Genomic DNA, 26,038 nt, shown 5'->3' with positions numbered 1-26,038 from the left:
GCTCATGCTTCCCCCTAAAGCACATGCTTTATGCAACTGGAAGGGATTCTATGTACACACACAAAGGTTAGCTCAATGATAATGTGGGGAATCCATCCATCTTACTCACGTATGCTAATGTGTATTGGAAGGGTTCTCCCATGTACATAAACACTCATAATGCTGATAACTATTCGACCACCTAAGTACCGACAGACTAGCATAATGCCCACTGTTTGGGATTTTACCACACGTGTCTATGAAGAATGTTTGCTAAAGTGCAGAGGGCCAGGATGGGTGTAAATATACAGGAAAACATTGACTCAACTTGACAATTCAACCTTTATTGATGGATTCAGTTTGAAACAGAATCACACATCGATTTAATCTCACCAGCAGAAAGGAGGCTAACCCAGAACCTTGTAAATTATGTAAAATATAAACTCCTTGATCCATAACTACCCAGATTTTTACCTTCAGGCAAATCAATAAAGTATTGTGATCTGCTCTGTCTCCGATTCCTTAATGAATGGTCATCTCGGAAACCCTTCAAGCAGAATATTTGATTTTAACTATAATAAGCAGGTGCAAATTTAAAAACTCAAAGCAGAGGTGGTTTGTGGCAAAACAGACTATTTTCCACATGTTGATACCTAGCCAGGACTTCTAAAGGTCTACATGATTGTCACAGTTGAGGCTACGACTAGTGGGTGTACATTCTCTGCTCAGACAACATTCTTGAAAGACTTGAAGCCTTGGGACACAACCACAATCAATAGGGGAGGAACATTTACTTAATTTTATTTTAAAACAGGACAAGCCCTGTGCTAAGCTGCTGGCATTAGAAAGCGACAAATTAAAAACATGGCCTTTAAGTACAACCATTGAATCACAAAGCAGCACACAGTACATATAACATAAGCCAACAGAACCCAGGTGCGCAAATATGTAAAGGTGGGATACCTGGTGAACTACAGGGAGCAAACCTGACTGAAAAGAAAAAATACAGAACTATTTTCAACCAACACAATAAAATGAAACCTACTTAATGTTGACCAAAACAGGAAAAAGCATTTGCAGCTATCTGGATTTATAACGATCAGTCCAAGAGGAAGGAGGCCTCAAGAACGTGTCCCTCATTAAAAGGGTGGAATCTGCGGTTTCGGTAACCTTGGAAACCAGTAGGAACCAGCGGCAATGAGGGTTGGGGGGGTTGGGAGGGGGTCTGTGCATGCTGGCGTCAATGGTTTCATCGGTGTTCACACTGGTTCAAACAGAAAGGATCAGACGAGATCCAGTTTCATGATTCACCATAAAAAGACGCTGTGAGAAAGTTTGACTAACACTAGTCAAACGATATAACGTGCAGCGCACCGTTGAGTCCAAACATCTACACGACAAAAGGAATTAAAACAAAAAAGTTCCTCTCAGACGAAGCCCTACATTAAATAAAGTCCACCGGCTTCCGTCATGTGTCCAAATTCCACGTTTCTTCCTCTTCCTCAAATCCTACGCGACTTGAAACACGATGTTTTGCCCTCATCCAGAGGCGACGACTATGCATCTCTTATCCATCACTCCACACGCATCCCAGGGCTCGCTATCTGGAAAGTTCCCATTGAAGACCTCTGCAGGAAGCCCTGCCTCGTCTTCCTCCTCCAACCTCTGGTGGTTGTTGATGAAGACCTGCTCCTCTGAAGCCGAGACGGGTCTCTCGACGCCGGGAGGCCCACCCCCCCACCACCACAACGCAGAAGCTCCTCCAGTGGAGCAGCCGTCACTCTCAAGCGGGCGTAGCACTAAAACAAAACAAATGCACCCATACACCCCCACTTGAAAGCAAAAAAAAATGCCAAGTTAAGGCTTTCTCAAGCCTCTATGCTCGGATAGGATGGACAATAGCGGACGACGGGTACAATATTGAACGCTGGTCATGTTCACAAGCTATGCGTTTTTTTTGTATTTTTCCTGTTTTTCTTCTTTAGCATGTGGTGCTCGGTCATAACAAAGGAACACATGAAGGAATTTGCCCAGTGGCAAGCGGCGGTGACCCACCGAGTCCCACGCGTGTCGTGCCTGGAGGGGAAGGTCCCAGGCCACGTGTGGTCCAAGCACTCCCTGCCCCTCCCCTGTAATCCATCCAAGCCCGTGGCTCGAGACCGGACCGGACCAGACCCGGGACCCTCCAGGAAAGTCACTGGCGGCTCAATTCAACACTTTTTTTTTCCTCCTCGTTGACTTTCCTCCATGATGAGGCGGGGGCAGGGGTCCAGGGTCCGCTGCTGTTCTCCTGAATCTGGAGGAGCCCTGGAGAGGGAGGGCGGCGGCGCCCATGTTACCGTGACAACCGTGTCTGACACGTCACCTGTGGATCGCCGTCTGCCCCCCCCATTCCTCCATCCTGATAGGCCGAGAGCCCTGGCAGACCGTTTTCCATGGAGGGTGGGGTGGGGTGGGTAGGGAGGGAGGGTGAAGTGAGGTGCAAATGTAAGGTCAAGTTAGGTAAAGGTTGGGTAGTTTGGGTAGGGAAGGTAGAGGGTAGATGGGGGGGGGTAAAGAGGTGATGGGGGGGGGGGGGGGATTGAGTTTCTTTTAGAGCAGAGCCTCCAGGAGTCCCTCGTCTTTATGGTTTGTTTATTTTTTATTTTATTCCTATGCAGCCCAACCGCACGCCAACGCGCCCTCCACTTCCTACGATACCGGCAACCCCGAGCAGGGGTCACTGCTGTCCGCCCGCTTGCCTCTCTCCCTTCGTCTCGCTCCGTCTCTCTCTTTGTCTCCATCTCCCTCGCTTCCCGTCTCTCGGCGGTGCGGTGGAGGTTTTTTTATCCAGCGGCCGGTGTTTTGGCTTGGCTTTCCGCTCTCTCCCTGTCGCGTTGTGGCGTTCTGGTGCTTGGCTTGTAGCAGAGGAATACAGGTATCCATTTAAGTTTCATCGTTACCCAGATTAAAATGCCGACGAAGCGGGCTCCGCTCAAGCCCGGCTCCCCTCGTCCTGTCACCTGTGGGGCGGGGGGGAGACACCATAAGAGACCGAGCACCATAAAGGGAAGACACTGGTGCCAGGTGAAGGGTCATTTATAAGTGACATCACCTGGCATCAGCCAGAAACCATTGTATTTACATGCACACATATTTTTCATTTTTTAAACCTGCTTAGTGCCCGTACCAAGGTTTGCCCACTGCCATGTGAACACTGAAGCCAGGTTTCACGTTAAATCCAATAAGAGATTATTTAATTTATAGGTTACATTTTAAACGTTGCCGGCCAGAAGTGCCACAGCTGCGATATAAAGCAAATAACAAAAATAAGTATCTCAATATCCATGTGTGTTTGCGGGGGAGGGTTGGCAGCAGGACAGTATGTACTCACGTTCTAGTACTGGGACAGACCAGTCACTCCCCCGTGCTGATAGGCGCGTTCCCCCTGGTAGGTGGAGTCCTGGGACAGAGCCACGTCCATCTGGGACTTGAACTCATCACCCAGGTAACTGTCCTGAGAGGCGCAGGGGAAAAAACAAAACAAGCTTCATCACACCTGATGGAAGGAACTAGGCTCCTTGCAATCCTTCTCAAACTATTCAATGTAAAGGTTTGGCTACTGGAAGAGCTAACGAGTAAAACGGTGCAGTTACCTGGGACAGTTCTGGCTGGGAGAGGCCAGGCTGGCTCATCTGCGACGGCTGACTCATGTTGATGTAGCCCTGGGTCAGGGGCCCCTGGGAGAAGGGCTGGGAAGCCCCATCCTGGCTGGCCTGACTCGGGCCCCCGGCAGCCCCCTGACTGCCGCCGCCCATCCCCCGGCTTCGCTGGCGGCCTCCGCGGCCCGGTTTACCCTTCATGGCCCCGCGACCTGCCGACCACAAAAAAGTCAACACCATAGGAGATGTGGGAATGCGTCTTGCAGAGGCAGAGTGATGGTCAGTTATTTTGGGAGAATGAGTTAGACGTGATAGACGTGAGCTCAACTACACTTCTCAGCTCCAATCGAATATAAGAAAAATGTTAACTCCATGGGGAGGAGGCATGTCTGGCTGCGCACCTGCGGCAGGACCGTTGCTCTGGCCTAGGTAGCCCGGAGGTGGCATGGGGGGCATCACCAGGTTGTAGGGGATGGGGATGTTCATGGCCATGTGACCCGGCCCAGCGCCGATCATGCCGATCTGGTCGTGGGTCTGGAAGTACATGTTGGAGGGTCGTCCGGCTGGAAGAGAGAGGCCAAGAGACAGACAGGGTGAGCAAGGGAGATGGTGAGAGACTGATAGGGAAGATGGTTTAGTGATCTCTGCAACTATGCGCTTGGTTGCCATGGCGGCAGAGTAGGGCTGCAGGATATATCGGCTATGTAAGATATATCGATATAATTTCCAAGGGAATACAAGATTTTATGTGTTAAGATTATCAGTTTCCGCCTCAAGCGTCTGTGTTTGCCTTGGGGACTGTGTGAGCGCGACCCCTCCCCCTCCCACTCTGTCCTTCCGAACGTGCCGTGTGCAAAGACGCCCCCTCACAAACACAACAAGCATGGAGGATACCGGTAAAGAAAACGAGACGGCGGCGGGAGACGAAATTGTTTCAAAGAGGAGAAAGAACGGCTCCATAATATGGAAATGGTTTGGGTTTAAAAAAACAGATGAGCAGCAGCTGCAGGTCATCTGCAGAGAGTGTAGCAAAACCGATGCGGCTAAAAGTGGAAGCAAGACAAATCTGTTTCACCATTTACAGCAGTGGCACAAAGTGCAGTATGAGGAATACGTAAAACTCCATGGCTGTGCTGCTGCATCACCGGCCGCGACAGCTTCTTCTGCCCCGAAACCAGGGCCGGCACTCGGCATAGGCGACCTAGGCGATTGCCTAGGGCGGCAAATGTGTTGGGCGCGCCCTCTGGTGGCGCCCTTAATTAATTAATTAAAATATATGCGAAACAAGCGAAATTAAACCAAACATGTTCCCAAATGGAACGGAGAAGGGAGGGGGCGGGGGATTAAAGTTAGGGCGCACTGAAACCCTCACCGTAGTACGCAGGACAATGCGACGAAGCCATCTAACCCACTCTATAGAAGATATCAAGATATATATCGCCATTTAGCCAAAAAATATCGGGATATCATATTTTGCCCATATCGTGCAGCCCTACGCCAGAGCTCATGGTAAGTAGACCAGCAGCTGTACTCTTGTGCTCGCAACGGTAGGGCTGAGACAACACCTCACCTGTAGTACCCTAACGGAAGTGGTCGGGGCCGATGTGGGACTCACCTGTGCCGCTGCGGTCGTAGGCTGAGCCTGGGATCAGGGCCTCGCGGGCATCGTACATGGCCGTGCTCATGAAGCGCCCTCCCTGGGAAATACAGCGCATGAGGACCATTTAGAACGCGTGACTAACTGGGTTGCTGGTGTAGACAAGCGGCTTCTGGAAATGACTGAGTAACCGGCTGGCTGTGTGTCTGTGAATGCGTGTTTGGGACTGACCGGGTTGACGGTGTTGACCAGCTTGCGAGGCTTGCTGAACTGCATGAGGCTCTCCCGCAGGTTGTTGAGCGGTCCCTCCACCAGCACCTTCTGCTCCTTGTAGTAGTTCAGTAGGTGGTTCCACAGGGGCTGCTTAGACAGTGCCTTGGGGTTCCCCACAATGATCACCCCGTACCTGACAAAGACAAACAAACACATTTAAAGAATTGAAAACTGAAAATTTGAAACTAATGATCAATTATAGGGCTGCACAATATATCGTATTTTTATCGCGATGACGATATTGGCGTCCCACGATGACACGTAGTGTTCTCGCGATTTCTTTTAAATAATGCATCCGCAAAAAAAAGAAAAACAAAAGAGAAACGAGCCCCGCCCATGCAGTATACGCTCTACCTCCGCTGCAAAGCAAACCAAGCGCTCCCTGTACACCTACCTGCGACTGCGCAGCGGCACAAAGCATGAAAAAGACTAGCGATTACTTTGAAAGACACAAACACAATTACAATGTCTGACACAGTTGAGGTCGAAGAGCTCGTCCCTCGTCGCGGATCCTCTTCCGTTATATGGAAATATTTCGGATTTAGGGCAAGCGATACAAACCAGCAAAAAACAATGTGCAAAGGATGCCGGAGAGTTGTGGCTGCATCGCAAGGCAACACAACAAATTTATTCAGCCACCTGAATAGCCACAGAATAGAATATGAGGATTGCATGAAGGCCAGTGTTGCATCGGCTGCTAACGTCAGCTGTCCCGGTACCTCGTCAGCTGCAGCTCAGACTTCAATAAAAGCGAGCGTGTACAGCGCAACACCGTATGCACCGTATAACGACACACAGAAATCACCGATGCAATTACTTTCCATTTGGCAAAAGATATGTGTCTAATAAATACCGTCAGCAATGAAGGGTTTAAAAAAAGGGTTAACAAACTGGACAAAAGGTATGTAATCCCCTCGCGAAATTATTTTTCCAGAGTGGCATTCCCTGCGCTGTATGCAAAACGCAGAGGAGAAATAGAGAGGGATCTCACAGCTGTCGAGTACTTTGCCACTGCCACTGACCCTATGGTCAAGTAGAACGATGGAACCGTACATGAGCTCGACAGTTCATTTCATCGATGATAATTTTGCGATGCAGAGTAGATGCCTGCAAACGGCATTTTTCCCGCAAGACCACACTGGAGAGTTAATTTCCCAGGGACTGAGGGAAGCGATGGGGCTTGCAGGAGGACAGACTTGTCTGCATTACAACACAGCCGTAGCACCAAATTCTGGGCCCTGTATACAAGAGGTACTGATGGGGCCCCCCCCGGAGAATTGTTGACGGGGCGGGGGGGAGGACGTGAGCACAGTGTGTGGCTCCTACCACTAGGGCGTGGTAGAAATTCGAAAGATTTTCTTTTCCAATGAATAATCGTGGTAAATAATCTTGACATCAATATTGATCAAAATAATCGTGATAATCATTTTGGCAATAATCGTGCAGCCCTAATCAATTATATAATTTTTTAACCATACAAGGGATCACTTCTGATACATTATTAACTTTAACCATTCATCTTTTAATTAAAATGCAGTATGCTGAGGTATTAACCAATCAAAAGTCTAAAAATCATTAACACTAAAACCAATAGACTCACTACCCAAACCCCCCACTAACCAACATGAACCTCCCCCAAAACCCATAGGCCCTTGCTCTGAAACCACAGGCCGGTCGGTTCGAGTCTTACTTGGCTCTGGTGAGCGCCACGTTGAGTCGGCGCGGGTCGTTGAGGAAGCCGATGCCCTGGTGCTCGTTGGCGCGCACGCACGACAGGATGATGAAGTCCTTCTCCCTGCCCTGGAAGGCGTCCACGCTGGCTATCTCCACCTCCTGGCGCAAGACAATGACGAAGGGGGTAAGAAAACAATAGGCACCCTACTTAAACACGAGGTGAGACTTTGATTGGCCATCACAAGCAGTCTCATACTCTACCGGTTAGTGACATCACAAGTGGGAGTCCCACCTGGTTGTGGTAAAATTGGGGAGCCCTGAATTCTGTGTTCCCTACTGAGTAATAGACCCAGTGACAGGCAGTGGTTCTTACACAAGACCAGGATCCCTGCACTCCTCAGTAGAGCCCCTATCATCATTATTGAGGTTTAACACAATGTGATTTTTAGGCCCAAGAACCCAATGTGCAGGTCTCTGTTTAAGCAAAACAAGTGGAAGGATTGCTGGGAAGAATCACGGTAAATTCCTTTGCTCACTTTAAGAGAAATCCAATGCATTAATATTAGGGAGAAGTTTCGATAAAAAAGCCAGCTAGCTCAATGCCTGTTGCTTTGGCAACTGCTTCAGGAAGCTGTGTTGCCAGGCAACAGAGCCAGTACTGATGTTGACGTTGGCGGGAGATGCGTGGGCAAAGGGGAGGTACCTGGTAGAGCTTGGTGTGCAGGGAGCCGCTGAACTGCATGTACTGGACCAGGTAGGAGCGCTGGCCCTCGTAGGGGGTGATGATGCCAATCTGATCGGGCTTGGCACCGGCCTTCAGCAGCCTGGTGGTGATCTTCTCCACGTTGGCCGCCTCCGTCCTTTAAAGATAATGCAAAGTGTTATGATGCTAGTTCAGAGCAATGGGCTTACTGACATCGAAGGGCTAGTTACGGGCTACACTCTAAATGTGACCCGATTACCAACAGGTCGACCTTAATAAAAATAAACTTGCCGGCACGACAGCTTTAACAGCTATAAGTCCTCGGGGGTGGCAGGGCATGCTGCTGGGGACAGTACCTGTTGAGGTAGGAGGTTCCTGAGCTGGCGATCTCCTCCTGGCCCTGGGTGACGTAGAAGTACATGGGCTTGTCTGGCTGGGGCCACTGGAAGTCAAAGCCCTTCTTGATGCGGTCAGCTGGAGGAAGAGGTTCAAGTTAAAACACCTCTTAACCAAAACATTTACAGCAGATGATACAAAGCAGTTAGAGATGAAGCTTAAAAAAAACAAATAATAGGTTTTAATACAATTTACCATTTAAATAGAGATTCAGCTCATTTTGAAACCAACATATGCCAGCCAATAGTTATTTTTGAAGGGAAGGTTTGTTTAAACAAATGGAAGCCTTTTAAATAGGATACATTCATAAAGACCAACACATTGATTACAAATATTAATGCCGCATTTTCCGCATAATAGATTGCGACAGCATGAGTGCTGGCAGCTCTCGTGTGGTTAATTCGATAATCATGATGGTGTCGTCTTACCGGCGGTGACGCCGTTCTGCAGGGAGCCCTCGTAGAAGATGTTGGAGGGGAAGGCGCTGAGGGCCGGGTGCATGCGGTACTGCACCTGCAGGCGGATGGGCCGGATGCCCAGCACCACCAACCGCTCAAACAGAGACTGGGACAGGCCCGCCTTGGCCGCCTTCTTGCACATCACCACGGGGCCCAGCTGGCAGTGGTCGCCCACCAGTATCAGCTGCAGGGATCAGGGTGAGCGAGACATCGGATCAGAACTACAAACCCCCCCAATGAGAGCCGCGGCGGTAAGTGGTCAGTGTGGGAAGTTTGTGGGAAGAGTTGCCATGGTGATGATCTGATGGAGCGCGGTGTGTATGTGGGTTTGGTTATGTGTTTGATACGGGTGAACCGTGGCCCCCACTTCCACAGAGGCTGAGTGAGTGTGGGTGAGTGTACCTGCTTGGCTCCCAGCACCACAGGTACCATGCACTCAGGCTCAGTGGCCTGCGTGCTCTCATCAATCAGGATGGAGCGGAACTGCATCTTGGCCAGACGGGGGTCCCCGGCCCCCACACAAGTACCACAGATCACATCAGCATTCTGCATGGAGGGAAGGGCAGGGAAAGAAAGAGATTAGAGCATGAGAGACAAAAAGAGAATTGGAGAGAGAACACCGATCACCTTTAGGGAGTTTAAATAATACCTGAGCCACAATTGTACTAGCGGAGAGAAGGGTTATGGTTCCTGAGATGGCAAGTCAACCGTATGAAGTGGCTCAGAAATAAATTGAATTGATTGTCAAATTGGAAACATTGCGCCTCTCGACAACACTCACGCGTTGATTAAAAGAGGCTAATCAGGCGCAATATGCTGCCAATCAGGATGTGGTGATTACCATGCCAACCACTGCCCTTGAGCACACATGAACATTACTAATTAACTGACAGCTTATCAAACGACCAGACTGTAGTTGCACACAGGGGGGAGAGGCAGGGCCCTCACCATAAGCAGCTCTCTCTCAGCCGTACGCTTCAGTGCCCGGTAGCGTTTTTCGTCGGCAGACGACAGCTCGCCTGTCTCGTCCTTCAGCTGCTGCAGCTTCTGGAGCTCGGGCATGCTGGAGGGAGGGAGAGGGAGGTATAGAGAAAGGGTGGGAGGAAGATATAGCGAGGATGGAGAGTGAAAGAGATGAGAGATGGAGAGAACAAGAAAGTGAGTGATAGTTATTGGAAGGAGAGAGCATCGAAAGAGTGATAGAGAAAGCAAAAGATCGAAACGAGAAAAGAGCAGTAGACCGAGAAACAATGACAATCGACCCAGTGAGAATCACCCTCACAGCCCATCTCATGACAGCAGCCTGGAGAGATCTAGGTGCGTATTGGGAATACCAAAACACCACTTTTTCCATTAGAGAGATTGCACGAACAACTGACAAAGACAGAGCCGAGCAGAGTAAAATAATGTAAAGGGTAAAAAGATACTAAATAAAACTAATGATATCCGAATGCATGTTGGCTGTCTAATCACTGATTTTGATATTGTTATTTCAAAATTCCCCCTTCAAAATAACTAGATAGATACTATAAAGACAGAATCTAGGGGTTCCTTCACTTCCCAGCATGCAACTGACCTGTCCATGTTGCTGATTTGGTTGTGCAGGGCCAGGAAAGACACCGGGGAATCAATGGCCTCCCTGCTCTTGGCGCACAACCTCACCACCTTCAGACCTGTCTGGTGGATCTTCTCCGTCAGCTGATCCACGGCAATGTTACTGGGAGCGCACACCAGCACCGGCCTGCAGATCACAACACCCGCACAGAGAATAAGATATGCATGTTATTGCAGGAGTGCGTTACCCCAGCTCATGGGGACCATGTCCTGTCACCCCAGGTCATTACGGGGACCACAGAGAGTCCTGTTACTGCAGGTGTTTGTGGGGACCGTGTGTTGTTACCCCAGGTCATGTGAGGACTACAGTCGGGGTGTGTGACCAGATGGGATTGGGAGATCCACAGTGCAGGGGGACCGAAATGGGGTTGTGCTACCCCAGGTATTTGCATGGACCACCAAATGCGATTGTGAAGTCCACAATGAGGGAGTTAGTTCTCTGCACATAGTCAACGTACCCATTGCCCTGGCGGGCCAGGTGGTAGACTATGGTGGCGGAGGTGACCGTCTTCCCTGTGCCGGGGGGGCCCTGAATCAGACTGAGGGGCCTCTGGAGTACAGTCTTGACAGCATACACCTGAAAACAGACACACACACAACAATTACATTCTCCAAACCGGTCATGTTTCTGTTAAGTCCATGTCCTTCAAAGACAGACAAAAGCAACACTTAACTAACTTTAACATTTTTCATAATAATGTCTAGATCTAAAAGGACATCTGAATAGGACATCAAGGGCCAATTAACCTGGGGGGGGGCTGGTTGAGGAGTTAACCTGGGGGTGAGGGAGGTACCTGGGAGTGATTGAGGTCGGGCAGACCCTGAGCCGTAAAGCGCTTGGGCAGCTGGCACTTGATGACCACATCCTCCACCTCGTGGCCCAGCAGCTTGTGGTAGATGTACCCTGACACAGAGGTCTCGTCCACAGCAAACGTCTTCAGGGCACTCTGCATCCTGAAACACACACACGCAAACCTAAGATACAACCACATCAAATCCGCTTTGCTCAAACCCCCCTTCTGGAAGCTTGCCTGGTAATGCCAAGGAAAAGGCATGCAATGATTAAACATTAAGGTGTGAAGAATAAAGAAGCACAACAAGAAAGTGGTAATAGGTCTACCTGTCAAAAGACGTCGACTTCCACACAAAGTCCACCTGAAAATTGTGCGGGATCTCCACTGGCGCCCCCACACTGCTCCTCAACTCGATCGCAATTTCGTCTCCGTAGTCAGAACAGTCGGTCAAGGAAACCTATGAATAACTACTACCATCTTGATCTCACCGTAGGACAACAACGCCACCTGATAATGCAGCATGTTCCGCCGGGTGCACAAAACCAAGATAGCAGGAGTACTAGTCAGCCGGTACAGAGCATAGGGCTTACTTGGAAAACATAGCATAAGGCCAGCAAAGTACAGAGACAATTTCGGCACTAGCTTGCTATGCAGAAAGCTGGCTTGTCCAACAGACACTGCAGAAGTAAGCTACACTGGTAGACTGAAGGAGACAGACAGACAGACAGACCAATGCGAGGAGGAGGATACTGTCCGGGACTTTAATGACGTGGCCGATGCCCTTCCAGAGCGGGGCCATCTCTCCCTTGTAGCGCAGGCAGATCTCATCACCCTGCATAAGCCGCATGTCTGCAGAGAAAGGAGACAACCGTCAGACGCCCTGCAACAACACCAGCCCCAATACCACCGCTCGCCGGAAGATGGGTGAGCATGACTTTTTGAGCACAAAAACAAACAAAATTTAACATGGTGTAAGAGGGGTTTCATGCTGAGTGTTGGGTTTAAATGGACCACAGAAGTCCAGACGAAGGACTGCCAGGGGTATAGAACCCCTGCGAGATGGCCAGGATTTCAGCAGCACTGTGAGATGGACAGGGGTTCAGAACCACTGTGAGATGGGCAGGGGATCAAAGCCATAAGGAGATGGATGGTGGCGGTTCTCTATTGACTACAGAGCCGTTGGGATGACTGTAGAATGACGTAGAAAAGCTGGGAATATTACCACCTGAGTCCGTCTTGGGCAGTGAGAAATAAGCAATCCTCTTTTTATTCAGGCCCAAGTCCCACCTGACGGTAATATTGTCCTGGGTCTGGGGGGAGGGCAAAGAAGAAATAGACAAAAGGTTAGATTACCCATGCAGCAGACACAGTTTGTATCCGTCAATATATTGTTGACATAGAGAGGCACACTCCTGGTGGAGACCCCCAGGAGCGCCTGCCCGGCGGGGAGGACCACTGACCTGGGACTCTTTGAGCTTCTTGTCGTAGTCTGCTTCCAGTTTGACCAGCGGGCCGAAGATGTTCTGGTACTGGTAGGCGTCCTCATAGCGCAGCAGCACATGCTGGGGCTCCTCGTCCACACCGGGCTTCTCCAGGTCCTCCAGGGTGGCGCTGGGGTTATCCTGGAAGCACAGAGAGTGAGCACCGGTCTAGGGCTAGCTGGGGGACTCTGGGTCCAGAGGGTTTGCAGTCTTTTAAAACTTGCTGCTGCACTGTCGTGGATTTTGGTTTGTATTGGTATTTGTTGTTTGCACATTGAATATACAGCCTTAAAAAAACCACTAGGTTCAACAAAGATATTATAGAGCAATTCATTGTTCCTGTTAAATGTACCTCGACCACATTTAATTCCTCCAAGTCATATCGTATGGTCAAAGAGTTCTGAGTCTGAGAACAACCAGGGACAGTGTGCATTACTGCGAAACTGTCAACACCAACCATACCAGATAACTTTGAATACAGTAAATAAATAAACTGCCGTCTATATCCTATACCCCTGTCTGCCCGTCTATACCCTCTACCCCCCCCATCCTCTAACCCTAACCCTGTTCACCTTCCACAGCTCCTCCAGCTTGTTGATCTGCTGGGCGGTGATCTGGCGCGCACGGAGCTGCTCCTGCTCTGAGGGGATCTTCACCAGCCAGGACAGGAAGCAGCGGTCCTGGATGAGGGGCTGCCACTGGGAGCTGTCCCAGTTGATGTCCTTCAGGCTGCTCTGGCTGGCACATGGCTGTCTGTGGATAGAGAAGGCAGATAGGCAGGCCAGGGTTAGGGGGCATTTCATGGACCATGACAGAGGCCAAGAGTTCACTGGCAAGCTTATCTAAACCCTGAATTCACATTGGTGTACAATACACACAACTGTAAAATCACATTTGAACTCCACAACATTGTGATGCGTCCATACAGGGAATCCAGGCACCTGATTAAAGTGGCTTTGTGTCTTGTGGGGCGAAAGATTGCTGCAGCTTTTCTGCTGTTCTTTCAACAGTGGCTGTAATAGCATCCATTGAAGGACTACCTTCATTGAAATGAACATTAACCACATTAAATTTTGTTGACACTGTAGCATGCAGGGCAAGAGGGGTTACCTGCACAGAAGCACCACCACAGAGTCTGCCTTGGCGGGGATGAAGCCCAGCAGGAAGACGTTACGGCAGCCACAGTTGTAGCACTCCAGAACCGTCTCGCCAAGCGGCCCGTCCTTGTGCAGCGTTACCTCCTTGCACTTGGCCCTCACCAGGTGGTTCACAATGTGGCTTGAAGCAAAAAAAAAAGATAGGGTAGGCAGTTTTGAAAAAACAGCCAGAGTAGGGAAGATTCTGAAAGTATCCAACCAAAAATTAATCCCACCCCTCCCTTCAGGCCTCCCTCCAAAGCAACTCCCCAAAAAACATGTCACTGTCCCGCTAGCTTAAGCAATAGTCTGCCTATCCTTGCGGAAAACTCCAGTTATTCACAATGAGTGCATGGTCAGAGTGTGCACAGGTAGGAGGTGCATACAGGTAGGTTGGTAGAAAGAGACCGAATTAAATTGTTGGGACGGGCTAATAAGGGGCCAGCAACAGACAACGAACCGTAATCATGTTATGTTTATTGTTGTCCGAACATTTGATTTAATGATTGCTGTCTGGATGTCAAGAGAATTTCAACAAATATTAAATCCTTTAAAAAAGAATGCGTACCCTCACTATAACTCACAATTAACACACTTAAAATCATGAAGGAAAATAAAGTAGATGGAGAGCGGAACAGCAAAAACACTATGCCCAGAAGACTCTGGCCGCATCTTTATGTGTTCTAGGTTGATGGTCAAGTGCAAATCGGAATCTAAATCCAAAAATTGCTCTTCACTTTTTTTTTATGAAAGGCCATATCGTGATTAATTAGCCCACACACTACCAGTCGTCATTGAACAGTTTGAGTTTGAGGGCCCCGGGGTACCTTTTAACTCTCACTAACTCAAAGAGTTAGCCTCACATCAACTGGCATCATTTCAGGACAACTAAATATAAAGCTAATGTTGCAGATAGCACGTTAAACAACATTTCATTTGATATGAGGTAATTTCAATAGAGCAAAGTATTTCAGTGTAGTGTCAATTCATGCCACTCCATAACAATACAGTGTCAATAGCGGAAATGAAAGCAAGCAATTTGACAATAATGTGGCATGTCCCCAGTCTGGTTTCACACTTAATTCTTGGCTAGCTACCTGCCAGATGTGTTGCCACGGCCGTTGCAGAACCACTTCTTGCTGGTGTTACAGTAGACAACACAAGCCGGGTCATGGATGCCACAGTAGCTGGAAATACAAACATATGGTATAGAAATAAAATCCTAGGCCTTTACCATTTAATACATCTCTCAGTTCTAGTAATCAGAGGACATTTTCTAGAGTTACTTCTGCCATCAACTCAGTACATGGTTTATACAAGACGCCAAAATTATGAATCTCAAAAGGGTAAATATTCATGCCTAACAGACAGAACATTCAGAATTGTATATAGTCCTGTGTGTACATCTATATAAATCTATATACAAAATTAACAATGGTCTTGTAACGCATATTTTCTTTACACAACAGTCTTCTTCTGAATAAAATTATGCAATTTTCTTATTACTGCATAACATCTAGCAGAAAGCACAGTGGGGTCCCTACCTGCACGCATGTAGAGGAAGGTCTTTGGTATAATACGTGTCTTCCTCATCCTCCTCAAAGTTCAGTTCAGCCAGAAGTTGGCTGGTCTTGGCCACAGAATCATCCACTCCCCCGTTGTGGAGACCCTCGTCCGGTCCGTTCACCTTGATAATAAGAGAGGCAAAGTTTGATTTCAAAACACATATGAAGCTTTCTATCTTACAAACGTGTATAACGTCTATGTGTATAGATGCTACATGCTAAAAGCAGTCGGCTGTAACGTGGAATAGAGGGACATAAAATATATCCGCTACTACCAAAGCCTGAGAAAAAAATGACCTGTGGCCCTCGTGGTTTACAACAACAACGACATGTGCTGGCTAAAATGTACATTCAAACAGGTTGGCAGAACTATGGGAAGGTACTAACCAACTGAATGCAGTGCAAAAATGCTAATGTCTAGCGCTAGCTAGCGTTAGCCTAGCACGCTAGGTGGCTATTATTAGTTGGCTAGCAGGCGTAAGGTCGACAAGCTAGCTCGCTAGCTAGCTGCAGCTAACGTTAGCTGGACGGCTGTCACGGTTTCCTCTGTTGCTAACGCAAACCACACCAACCTGGTTGTCCAACTGGCTCTGTGTGTGGCCTTGGGTCTGGGTTTGGCTTGGAAGGGTGAAATCGGTGAACTCGTACTCGGATCCCTGGGTGTCTGCTCCGAGAAGCTCTGTTTCCTCGGTGTCCAGGAAGGTGAGCGTTTGCGAGCTCGGCCCGTACGCCTCCACACTCATCGTGAAAACAACTTTCCCTTCGTTAATACGGATTACTTTTGCTCAGCTGCAGATGCCCTTCAACTCTATGGGTTAATTAGGTGTATATTTACACAACGCGGTGGTCGCCTCGGATTTGAACCCAAACAAAGATTCGAACTGCAGCAGAATTCCCACAGTCTCGTCGCTGCTCGAGCGCTTCACGTACAACACACCAAACAGTGACGAACTTCCGAGCGCCACAACAAGCGCACGAAGAGCGCAACAGTGTGACGTGACACTAGGCGGGAGAATGATAGAGCGAAGATTGAGAGTGAGTCGGCTAGCGATGAGGTGGGGAGAATGTTTATGATTATTAGAAAACAAACATATACACAATTGATTGGGCTAAAGTAGATACGTATTAAGTTTTGTTGTTTAGGAAAACACACACACACATACACACACGCACGCGTGCGCGCACACACACACACTCGTTATTGTTAATATGATATAACAGGTTATTCCTTCAGGGACAAAGAATAGGCAGGAACTATATTATAATTTGTTAGGTCTGATTTGGTATATAAACATGGTCAGGATAAACAGTGAAAAAGCTAGAAAATTGTTAGTCATGTATCACCATTTATTTCTGTGTTGTCTTGGCAAGTAGAAAACGTAGCAAAAAAAATTCTAATATTTTCTAAAATCTCTACAATATTTTGGTCATTAAACGTTACCACAAACGTCTACATCTTTCCAAGTGAACCTTTAATTATTGTTTAGTGGCATCATATGAAGCACTTGAATGACAATTCCACAGTATTTTCAATAACATAACACTGAACAGGGATTAAGATTTCACACTTACTCAAACACAAGATGATTGGTTGTAGAGTATGTAAAACCAAATTGGCATTCTAAATCCAAAATAAAAAAGACGGTGGTGGAAGGTTAAAAGACTTTCTCATATTAAAGGTAGGATAGGCAATATAGTTGTGAAGCTTTTGTAAAAAAAAATTAAAATGGTCTTTACTTCCAGACAGCATTCAATAAAATCCCTGTCACAGGCCTGTAATAAGCCTGTCCAATTATTTAATTCAATAGAATAATATGATTGGATGGCAATCCTCCCGGTCTGCTTACCTCCCTGCCATTGCACTCATTGCCTATGACCGAAATCTTTCAAAAGCAAGACAGACCTATTGATAAAGCAAGCGATCTAGCCATGTGTTTTGAGAGAGCGGCTTTGGAGGGAGGCCTGAAGGCAGGGGTGGGATCTTTTTAGTTGATACTTTCAAAATCTTGCTTACTCTGTCTCGTTTCTCCAAACTGCCTACCGTAGCTTTAATGGATTAAGTATTCAGGCTCTTTAGACATCAGAACCTCTTGAAAGGTGGCATCCAGTTGAATGACATAACAAAGACAAAGAACTTGAATGAAAAGCACCTCAAAATAGGCATTCTTTAACATCTCAGTTAAACATCCCATTTCAGATCCATGGTCAATAAATGGTGAATGCTGAAAATATTAAAACTCTTTAATAAAGGACTAGAAAACTAGTCCTGGAAGTCATCTGGAAAACTATAGAAGTTAAAATGACAGTAAACTTAAGATAAAATAAAATGCAGTCCAGATGAAAAACTAAAAGAATAGGACATTTTTGTTAAAAGAAAGTGCTGGGGCCCACAAATTGCAGGTCCACCTCTGACGTGGTAAACTGTGGGATTTGACAGCATGGAATCAGAACCTAATAAAAGGCAGCACAATCTGCTTCGATGAAGTCTACTACATAAAAGTGTAATAGTCTAATCTTACACAGGACTGCCGGATTTAAACCAACACATCAGCCAACTAACTTTTACAGGTGAGTGACTTCACTGGTAACCATATTTTTAGCTTAGGAGGTTCTCTCTGAAAGTTTCTGTTGTTTAACTTTTTTACTATTTTGAGCAGGTCCCGCAATGGGAATCAGATTTTAATCTACATAAGATACCTTGTTAAATAAATATTTAACCTAATAAATTATGTAGTTAAAAATATCTACCACTATAAATTTGGATACTATTTGACATTAAAGCATGGACAATGTAGGTTGTTTGGCCCCTGGCCCCTGTTGTAGAAGCCATAGCTGTATCTAAACTAGTGATGGCGTTGTTTTAAGATGCAGCCCTGACTTTTTCACAGCTCAAGGTCAGATCTCTATCGGGAGGAATCGAAAGGGAAACCGTTTTTCATTCAGAGGTGGTTCTAGCAGGGACTTGGGAGAGGGGGGAACCGGGATCCAACCTGCTCCCTGATTTTAAGATCCTTTGTCAAAGAAGGCAAGAAGAATTTCTTATAAAGAAAAAAAGGTTAAGAAAACAATTCAATGTTAAATTAGGAAACAGGAAATCAACACGATTATATTTGGGGAGGGGGAATGAGAATGCTAAATAAATATATGTGTATTCTGTCATGTAAACAAAAACAACAGAACAACAGATGCATTGGTCATCGAATGAATCACTTATATCACGCATGTCTATGATTTCAACACAAGCTTTTAAGGTTTCGATCGCTTTTCATGAAACATTAACCATATGTTGGTCACCACGGCGATCCTACAGGATTTGGGATCAAATGAGGGTCACTGTGTTTCAGTATGGCAGCTTAAAAACATGTATACCTGAAAACTTTAAAACATTTGACCAATGAGCACCTTTGGAGAGGGGAGGGTGACATTTGCAGAAGGCTTCAAGGGGTTACAGAGATGAAGATGAATCTAAAAAGAAAACCCAGTGTTAAACCATAATCGATTCCAGAGAGGAGCTGTAAAAATAGCTCCCAGTCACAACAACAATCCTACGACAGACAAGTAAGAACATAATATCCCCAAAGTGGTCGTGAAACCAGGTAATAATAAGGCTGTAAGGTTATCAGGAGGGCTGGCAGATGTTGCTCCTAGGTATCAAAACAAATCTGGAGACCATGCTACAATTCTTCTTGTCCCACAGTAATCTGGGAAGTGTTCTCAGGCCACTGCTGTTTGTAGGGTTCAAAACCTTGAAATTCTGAATTTCAAGTCACTAAAATCACAGTTTTAAGGTTAAGCATGTCGGCCCACTGTTCACCAGATGGGAAGGATCCAAACGGCGTCCTGATCCAGTTGCAACGAGAGGCCACTGATGTGAACGCGACGAGGAATAACTTCAGCGTACTATTCCGATGGAGAGTATCTCTCCATTCACCAGTGGATGGCATTGATGTATTTTAAGTTGTGGTTTGCGCCTGTGGCTTAAGTGCAATTCATCTTCTTGGTGTAAGGCTGGTCAGACAGGAGGTGGGTTGGGGGAGGGTTCAGCTTGAGGTCATGGAGTGTAGGTGATGACAGCAGATCTCCTCTTCCTCCTGGTCCTGGGTCTCCAGCATCTCCTTGATGATGGCCTGCAGGGCCCGGCCCAGGTCCGGCCCGCTGTAGGGCTTCCCGATTGGCGGGACGTGCACAAAGGCGGAGCGCCCCTGGCTCAGGTACAGAGACGTGTAGTAGGTAAAGTCACAGAGATACCTGAGCAGGTGGAGGAACACAGGGAACAAAGTAAGTGGCAAGACATTCGTGCAGACACACGTATAGACTGGTTTCTGGGCAACAACACAGTAGATCCGCGTGCGCAACCAGGGGGCAGAAAACCTAGACAACAGATAGACACCATCAAGCTGTCAATAATTTGTTGTGCAGTTAATGGCACTAATTGCAATAGCCAAGCATATAAACATACCATAGGGTTCACTCCTTTCAATAAAACTGAAGACTGTTATCGATCCCAGTCATTAAAAGGGTGGATTGCAGTCATAATCTAATGATGTTTAATTAACATAAGTGTGTAGGCTATAATATCCTATATAGGGTCATACAGTAGTTACAGTAGCCATTGGGACATAAGCTATCCAGTATCGACTCATCTTCAGGAATAACATAAGGATCCTGTAACGTTTCCACAAAAGTGAGAGCTATTTTGTTTCTGTAATCAGGGTAGTAGGAGGCTTCCGGTGTAAGTGACGTCCCCTGCCAAATCTTGCCACATACTATCCAATTAGGATTATTATAGTGCATTGAGCTTCCACCACATCTCAAGTGACTGTAGCTTTCCTCAGACTCAAGCCACACTCAAATTAAGAATTACAGATGAAATAGGAATGTTCTTGAGCTTGTAAAAACATACTTCACACCCAGGATCTGAATCATTTGCATGTCATCATCGTTAGATAATATACAATCAGAAATGTTTTGATGCCTTGAAGACAGCGCCCAATTACTTGAAATACAATATCCCAATGATTGTTGTGAGTGTACAATGAGTGTTGCATTGGGTGCCGTTTCAAGAAGTGCTACTTGATAGATTTCACACCACTCACCTGCCAGCGTCTTTGGAGACCGACACGCTGACGCCCAGCCCAGAGGCACTCACTCTCTTGCAAACAGACTCCATGTCAATAACAGAATGGATGCAGTCTGGCCCTCCCACAATGCAACACTGTGAGTCGGGACAGAACCTGCTGTTGTCCAAGCCCTTGTAGCCATAGTTATGGCCACATTTCTCCAGTGTGACGGTAGTTGCCATGCCTGACACACCAACATGGACCACCAGCTGCCAAACAGAAGAAAACAGAGTTATTCAATGCCAGGTACATCATTAATACTACACCGAATTGCTACACCGAACGCCAAAAAACAAAGGGTACCTAAATGCCAAATTACACTCGTCAGAAAGCCATGAGAATAAAATTTATGCAATTGGCGAAATCCAATCACTCTTTTTTTCAGTTGGTCGCGATACACCTACTGCATTTCAGCATTATTAGGGGTCCGAGCAGCGAAGCTGCTTGGTCCACTATTATTTCTGTAACGATTTCTTTTCCTCAAATTCTGTAAAAGTCATACTGCAGCCTATACTGTAAGTCGAAAACTCTTGAAATTTTCAGGTATGGTTACCAATAACCCCCACTACCCACAAACCCAAAAATGTGGTACTGCACCCAAAGGTGGCGCTATTGTAAAAAAACATGAATTATGCTTATTTCTCCTCACCAGATTGACCTGGACTCAAAATTCTTTCATAATATTAATCTCTAGAATCAGATGCATCTATAAAACCCTGGTCTTATGCCCAAAAAATGTTTACTTTTCTCACAATTTCATATTAAAGCCAAACATGATAAAAATATTCACAGGCTGCATAAATAATCAACAATTCACCAAAATCGCCACATAAAATCTTTGCCTCACAAAAATCAAACAGAATTAGTTTTATTCAGTTCCATTTGAGAAATATTGCCCAGTAAAGTTGGAGCAGTTAGCCCATTTTTCTTATATGACTATTTTGTTATTGCATAAAAAAAACATATGAATATTATTAGGTGGATACCAATACCCCCCACTACCCATGAACCCAAATTGTGGTACTGCCCCCAAAGGTGGCGCTATTTAAAAAATTATGAACTAGCCTTATTTCTCCTTTCTAGATTGACCTGGACTCAAAATTCTTTCATCATATTAATCTCTCTTTCACCCTGGTCTTCTGCGCTAAAAAAAAAAATACTTTTCCCACAATTTCATAGAAAAGCCAAACGTCCACAGTCTCAACCCATTTTGCCTATATGACCCTTTTGTTACTGTATAGCTACCATACGGCTATCTTTAGGTGGATACCAACAGTGCAAATTTTCAGATCTGTTCTATTTTAAGAAAGCCCTTAATTCTCTTGTGAAATGTGTGCTTATCAATCGACATTTTCACCATGTTAATGAGACTTCATGCAGTTCAGGAATGTCAGTGGCTGAACAGGTTAATGCCGTGTACTGGTGATCCTTAGGTTGAGAGTTTGATTCCTGATTAGAGCATTATGAACAAAGTGAACATGACATTCTGTCATTGCCACTCATTTAAGAAACACAACATTGAACAGCACCTGAAATTCATCAGGCAATCAACATTCCGGCTCATTAGTTTCCAAGAATCGGACTACCAAGACACAGTATGGCATTAAGGCGAACTTCTTCGTTAACCATTTTTCCTTCATAATTAACTCTGTCATATTTATATTTCTTCCGTTAGTGTTCTTGACTACAAATGTTTAATTTCCCCAGAATTTCAATGATTTTTCAGGTATAGGCCTATGCTTTGAAGAAAGCCCTTAATTAGCTTGAGAAATGTGTGCTTGGAGTTTTCTGGATGTTCTGTGCTTATCAATAGACATTTTGACCATGTGAATGAGGCTGCAGTTCAGGTTTATAAGTGGAACATCTTTCCTTAAATATTACAATTATACGTTATATTTATATATTTTCCATTAGTGTGTTCTTGACTTTTAATTTTGCTCGGACCCCGTTAAGCGGTTAATCACCGCTTGCGGTTATATTATTTTATTTGATATTGCCGTTTCAAGCAGGCAGTCTAATGCGGTCTAATTTTCCTCAATTTGGGTTGTTAATGTATATTTGGAGTAGGAAATGCTACACTATCCCCTTGTGTACATGCTAACATGACCTGGAAGTCTAAATCATGTAGCTTTCCGAAGATGTGCATTGTGCCTAAGTCGCAAACCTTCTGTATGCAGAACTTGCAATTCAGCTGGGCCAAAACCTGGTTTGCTAATGCTACACATTAATAGCCAAGTAAATGGTCCATGACAACAGGTTTGTGAACAGAGAGGAAAGGCGTTGACAGAGAAGTCTTTCTCACCTGGGGATGGTACTGTTCCCATAGAGACGGGACCATGCTCTGGACCTTTTGGTACTCCACGGGAACTTCAATCACATGCAGGTCAATCTTCTTCCCCAGGCCCAGCTTCTGTAGCTCCTGTTAAAACCAAAGAACAACAAATTTTACTCAAGTATAATACTGAAGGTGCTTGTACTCAACTTAATTCTTCCTCTAAGAAAATGTAAAGCCAGTGTCAGCTCTGTGAACTGCCACAATGATTCAACTCACTTCTAATGTAGGAAAAGCTGACTGGTGGCCAACAAACCAGATAAGACCAAATAGATGTCCATATGACACGCATTACTATACCAAGCTAGGCCTAACATACTACTGCTACATTTCCTACTTATCTTAGACAAAACAAAACTCATGGGAAATTTAGTCATTATTTCCTTTATTTCATTGCATCTACAGAACTCACCAGGGGTTCAGCTTTAATTAAAAACAGAACCATCATTTGATTTCAGAAAGTATCATTTTATGTTTTCGGATTTCAAAAACTGCTTTGTAACGCCCCACCTTTATCAGCATTGACAATGACCATGATTGCTGCTCTATCCTCCCCTTCCCCCACCACAACACACGCACGTAATGAAAAGAAGCTGGCTTGACCCTGCAGTCACCCTTTGACCCCTGTCCAAAGGCAGCCTATTGTTTGTCTTTAATATCCTTATCAAGTCCGTCTAGACACCCCGACAACTATTGAATCATCCTGAGTCCCCAATGACCCAACAGTGGGTCCCCCCATTGGCTCAGCAAAGGAGCAGAGGTGATGTCACTGCATCCACATACAGCTGGCTGGACATCGAGGCAGAACTCCCTGACCCAACGCCTCAGTCCATGTTCAGAAACACAGAGTAAAAAAAAGACGCAGCACCACAGAGACCCTGCTGTTTAAAGCATGCAACATTACAAATGTACAAACAACATTTTGCTTATAATCAGCAGGTTGCACTCTGGTTAGTTGTATTCTAGTTTAGATAATAACGGGAACATTTAATGTTATTAAGGAGATGATTTACATTATCCTGTTACAGTATCCTATATTTTCAATATGTATTTGCCAGAAACTCCAAAAAACAAGCATTATGGCAAATGTTGGCAACATCACACTAGCACTGTGTTTTGCTCTGGACATTTTGGAGTTACCATCACATCAATAAAGACATCTTTAAGATTAATATCAGCCATCGAAGTGTAAACATTCTAAATACACAATAAAACAGCATACCTGGACTGCAACCCAGCTGGCGTTTACCATATGTTCCCCAAAAGGCCCGAAACCTAATAAAAAAAACACAGGGTCAGGTCGTGAGTGAGTTGAAGCGTTTATGTAGCAGCATGTTTTGCAACATGACAGCTTACCAGCATACAACACTTCGTATTCATCGTCAACAGAGCGTTGGGAATCAACATTAAGGAGGTCCCCCTTAAAATGTGCATTGGCACCAGCGAAAACAGTGCCTTTGTTTTGGTTTTCTTTCGAGTCATAGAAGAGCACTCAACGTGATTTTATGGATACTGTGTCCTCTGTAGATGGTTCTCTAAATCTGTTGAGACACCGATGGACAAATAATACGGCCTCCGTGTTGAGCACCAATCACTCTGACCCCGCACCAACCCCCCGTAGAGGAAATGGGTCGCCGTGGTTCCCAAGGGAGCCGGGGAGGCGGTGGTGGGTCGGGCTGTCTGTCTGGCGCTGAAAGGGGGGAAGAGAGCGGTCGGCAGCTGCCAGCCGTTCCTTCATTGTCATGTCCGCATTTCCCAGGGCATCTATAGCGCTTTTTGCAGCTTGTAGCCTCAGATCACAGTCGGCCTTTGTGTCTACTAGAAATCGTATGAATGTAGCCTACATTTACAAAATAATGAAATTCTTATTGAATACATTCTGAAGGTGGCAATCGAACATGCACGAAGAGTAGGCAATACGAGTTTAACTATTTGTTACATAATACCACACTGACACTGCTGGCCCTGACTTTGGCTAAATATAGGCGGCGTACATTTTTACTAGTCCAAGTCTGGTGAGTCCACCATGACAACAAAAGGTTATAAACAGTTAAAAGACGTTATAGACGCACATTACCTTTATTATATCATGGCCAATAACTACCTCTTGCAATTTGTGCTGCTGTCATCTTCAAAAATGCCCCTTTTTGTAACTTTCTAACATTTTGACACATCCGCACCGCCTGTCGACAAAGACGGAAAGAGAGCAAAATACCTGCAGCAGTATGCACTATAAGTCCAAGGCAGACTCACCTGTTACAATCACAGTTCGTTTGTTGTTATCCATTTTCTCTGCCGTCGGGGTTGATTGTTTATGTTTATGAGGAACTCTAGGCTTTCCTGCGTCTGCTGTTTTCCGGTTGACGAATGACTCTTCTGGCTTGAGACGGGCTCCTTTCTCCGGAGCGTGCACGTAACGCCATGACGTCACTAAACGCGCCGTTTTCCGGCAACAGATTTGAAGATCTGTCACAAACCAAAATTGTGGTTGGTTTAGTTAGCTAAATGACTTTTTGCTTACTTAGTGCCTATTTGAGAAATCTCAAAATATATGTTTTGTCCACAAGTCAGACAATGTTTAGATATATAATTAAAGAAATATTTAAAACACAGCGAATTCCTGTACAACCGGCCCTATCGGCATTGTTAAGAGGCACTAATGTTGTGGTGGTTTTGTGTTTTTGACAAAAAGTGAAGGGTCTTCGCATTGAGTGTATGCGATAAAAATCGCATTCACTCAAATACACAAAGCAAAAACAAATCCCCTCCACTGAAAAATACTCTTGCATTTCTATTATATGCGCTTATATAATAGAAATGCAAGATATTATATATTTCTTAAGAACGACCAAATTAATCTAAACATCGATAGCCATTGTTCCACTTGTCGATGTGATGATGGAAAGATTGCTTGAAGATGTATTATTATCACGATTAATCCTATTTTCAGATTTGAATGCTTAAAAGTAGTATAACTTTATAGATCTTTATTTAATGATAAGTTCTGTGTGTGTGTGTGTGTGTGTGTGTGTGTGTGTGTGTGTGTGTGTGTGTGTGTGTGTGTGTGTTTGTGTGTGTTTGTGTATGTCTTTATTATTATAATTAGACTTAGTTACTTTTTTGTTGCTAAAACACAACCATAAAGGCTATTTCTAGGTTTTTTTTCACATTATCTGTGTTAATTAAAATTGCATTGTTTATAGCACTACCTCGAACCCGACGGTTAACTTTTGAAGAGAAACAGTTGATTACTGGTTTATATTTAAAAGACAACG

The 26,038-nt window shown here is 45.6% G+C and overlaps 2 protein-coding genes across 2 annotated transcripts; both read right to left on the bottom strand.

Annotated features, from left to right (window-relative positions):
* Positions 1–50: 50 nt before the first annotated feature.
* On the bottom strand, positions 51–16,238 carry upf1 (UPF1 RNA helicase and ATPase). Its single transcript, XM_079739534.1, has 24 exons — positions 15,884–16,238; positions 15,291–15,433; positions 14,844–14,933; positions 13,721–13,888; positions 13,183–13,363; positions 12,590–12,751; positions 12,352–12,439; positions 11,880–11,978; positions 11,456–11,555; positions 11,130–11,289; positions 10,794–10,912; positions 10,298–10,462; positions 9,670–9,784; positions 9,124–9,267; positions 8,692–8,905; positions 8,224–8,341; positions 7,868–8,024; positions 7,181–7,323; positions 5,449–5,623; positions 5,236–5,317; positions 4,022–4,183; positions 3,615–3,832; positions 3,353–3,475; positions 51–2,981 (listed from the first exon to the last, which is right to left on the bottom strand). The coding sequence occupies exons 1-23, from the start codon at positions 16,052–16,054 to the stop codon at positions 3,356–3,358; spliced, it is 3,294 nt and encodes a 1,097-aa protein (XP_079595660.1). The 5' UTR covers positions 16,055–16,238; the 3' UTR covers positions 51–2,981; positions 3,353–3,355.
* A 1,300-nt stretch (positions 16,239–17,538) lies between these two features.
* pgpep1 (pyroglutamyl-peptidase I) lies at positions 17,539–25,143 on the bottom strand. Its single transcript, XM_079739491.1, has 5 exons — positions 25,017–25,143; positions 23,986–24,038; positions 22,734–22,850; positions 20,408–20,640; positions 17,539–19,559 (listed from the first exon to the last, which is right to left on the bottom strand). Exons 1-5 carry the CDS (start codon positions 25,048–25,050, stop codon positions 19,352–19,354), a joined length of 645 nt encoding a protein of 214 aa, XP_079595617.1. The 5' UTR covers positions 25,051–25,143; the 3' UTR covers positions 17,539–19,351.
* Between the last annotated feature and the right edge of the window lie 895 nt (positions 25,144–26,038).

This window comes from Pollachius pollachius (genome assembly GCF_949987615.1).
Source record: "Pollachius pollachius genome assembly, chromosome: 7".
NCBI lineage: Eukaryota > Metazoa > Chordata > Actinopteri > Gadiformes > Gadidae > Pollachius > Pollachius pollachius.
This window is presented reverse-complemented; position numbering and strand designations above follow the sequence as displayed.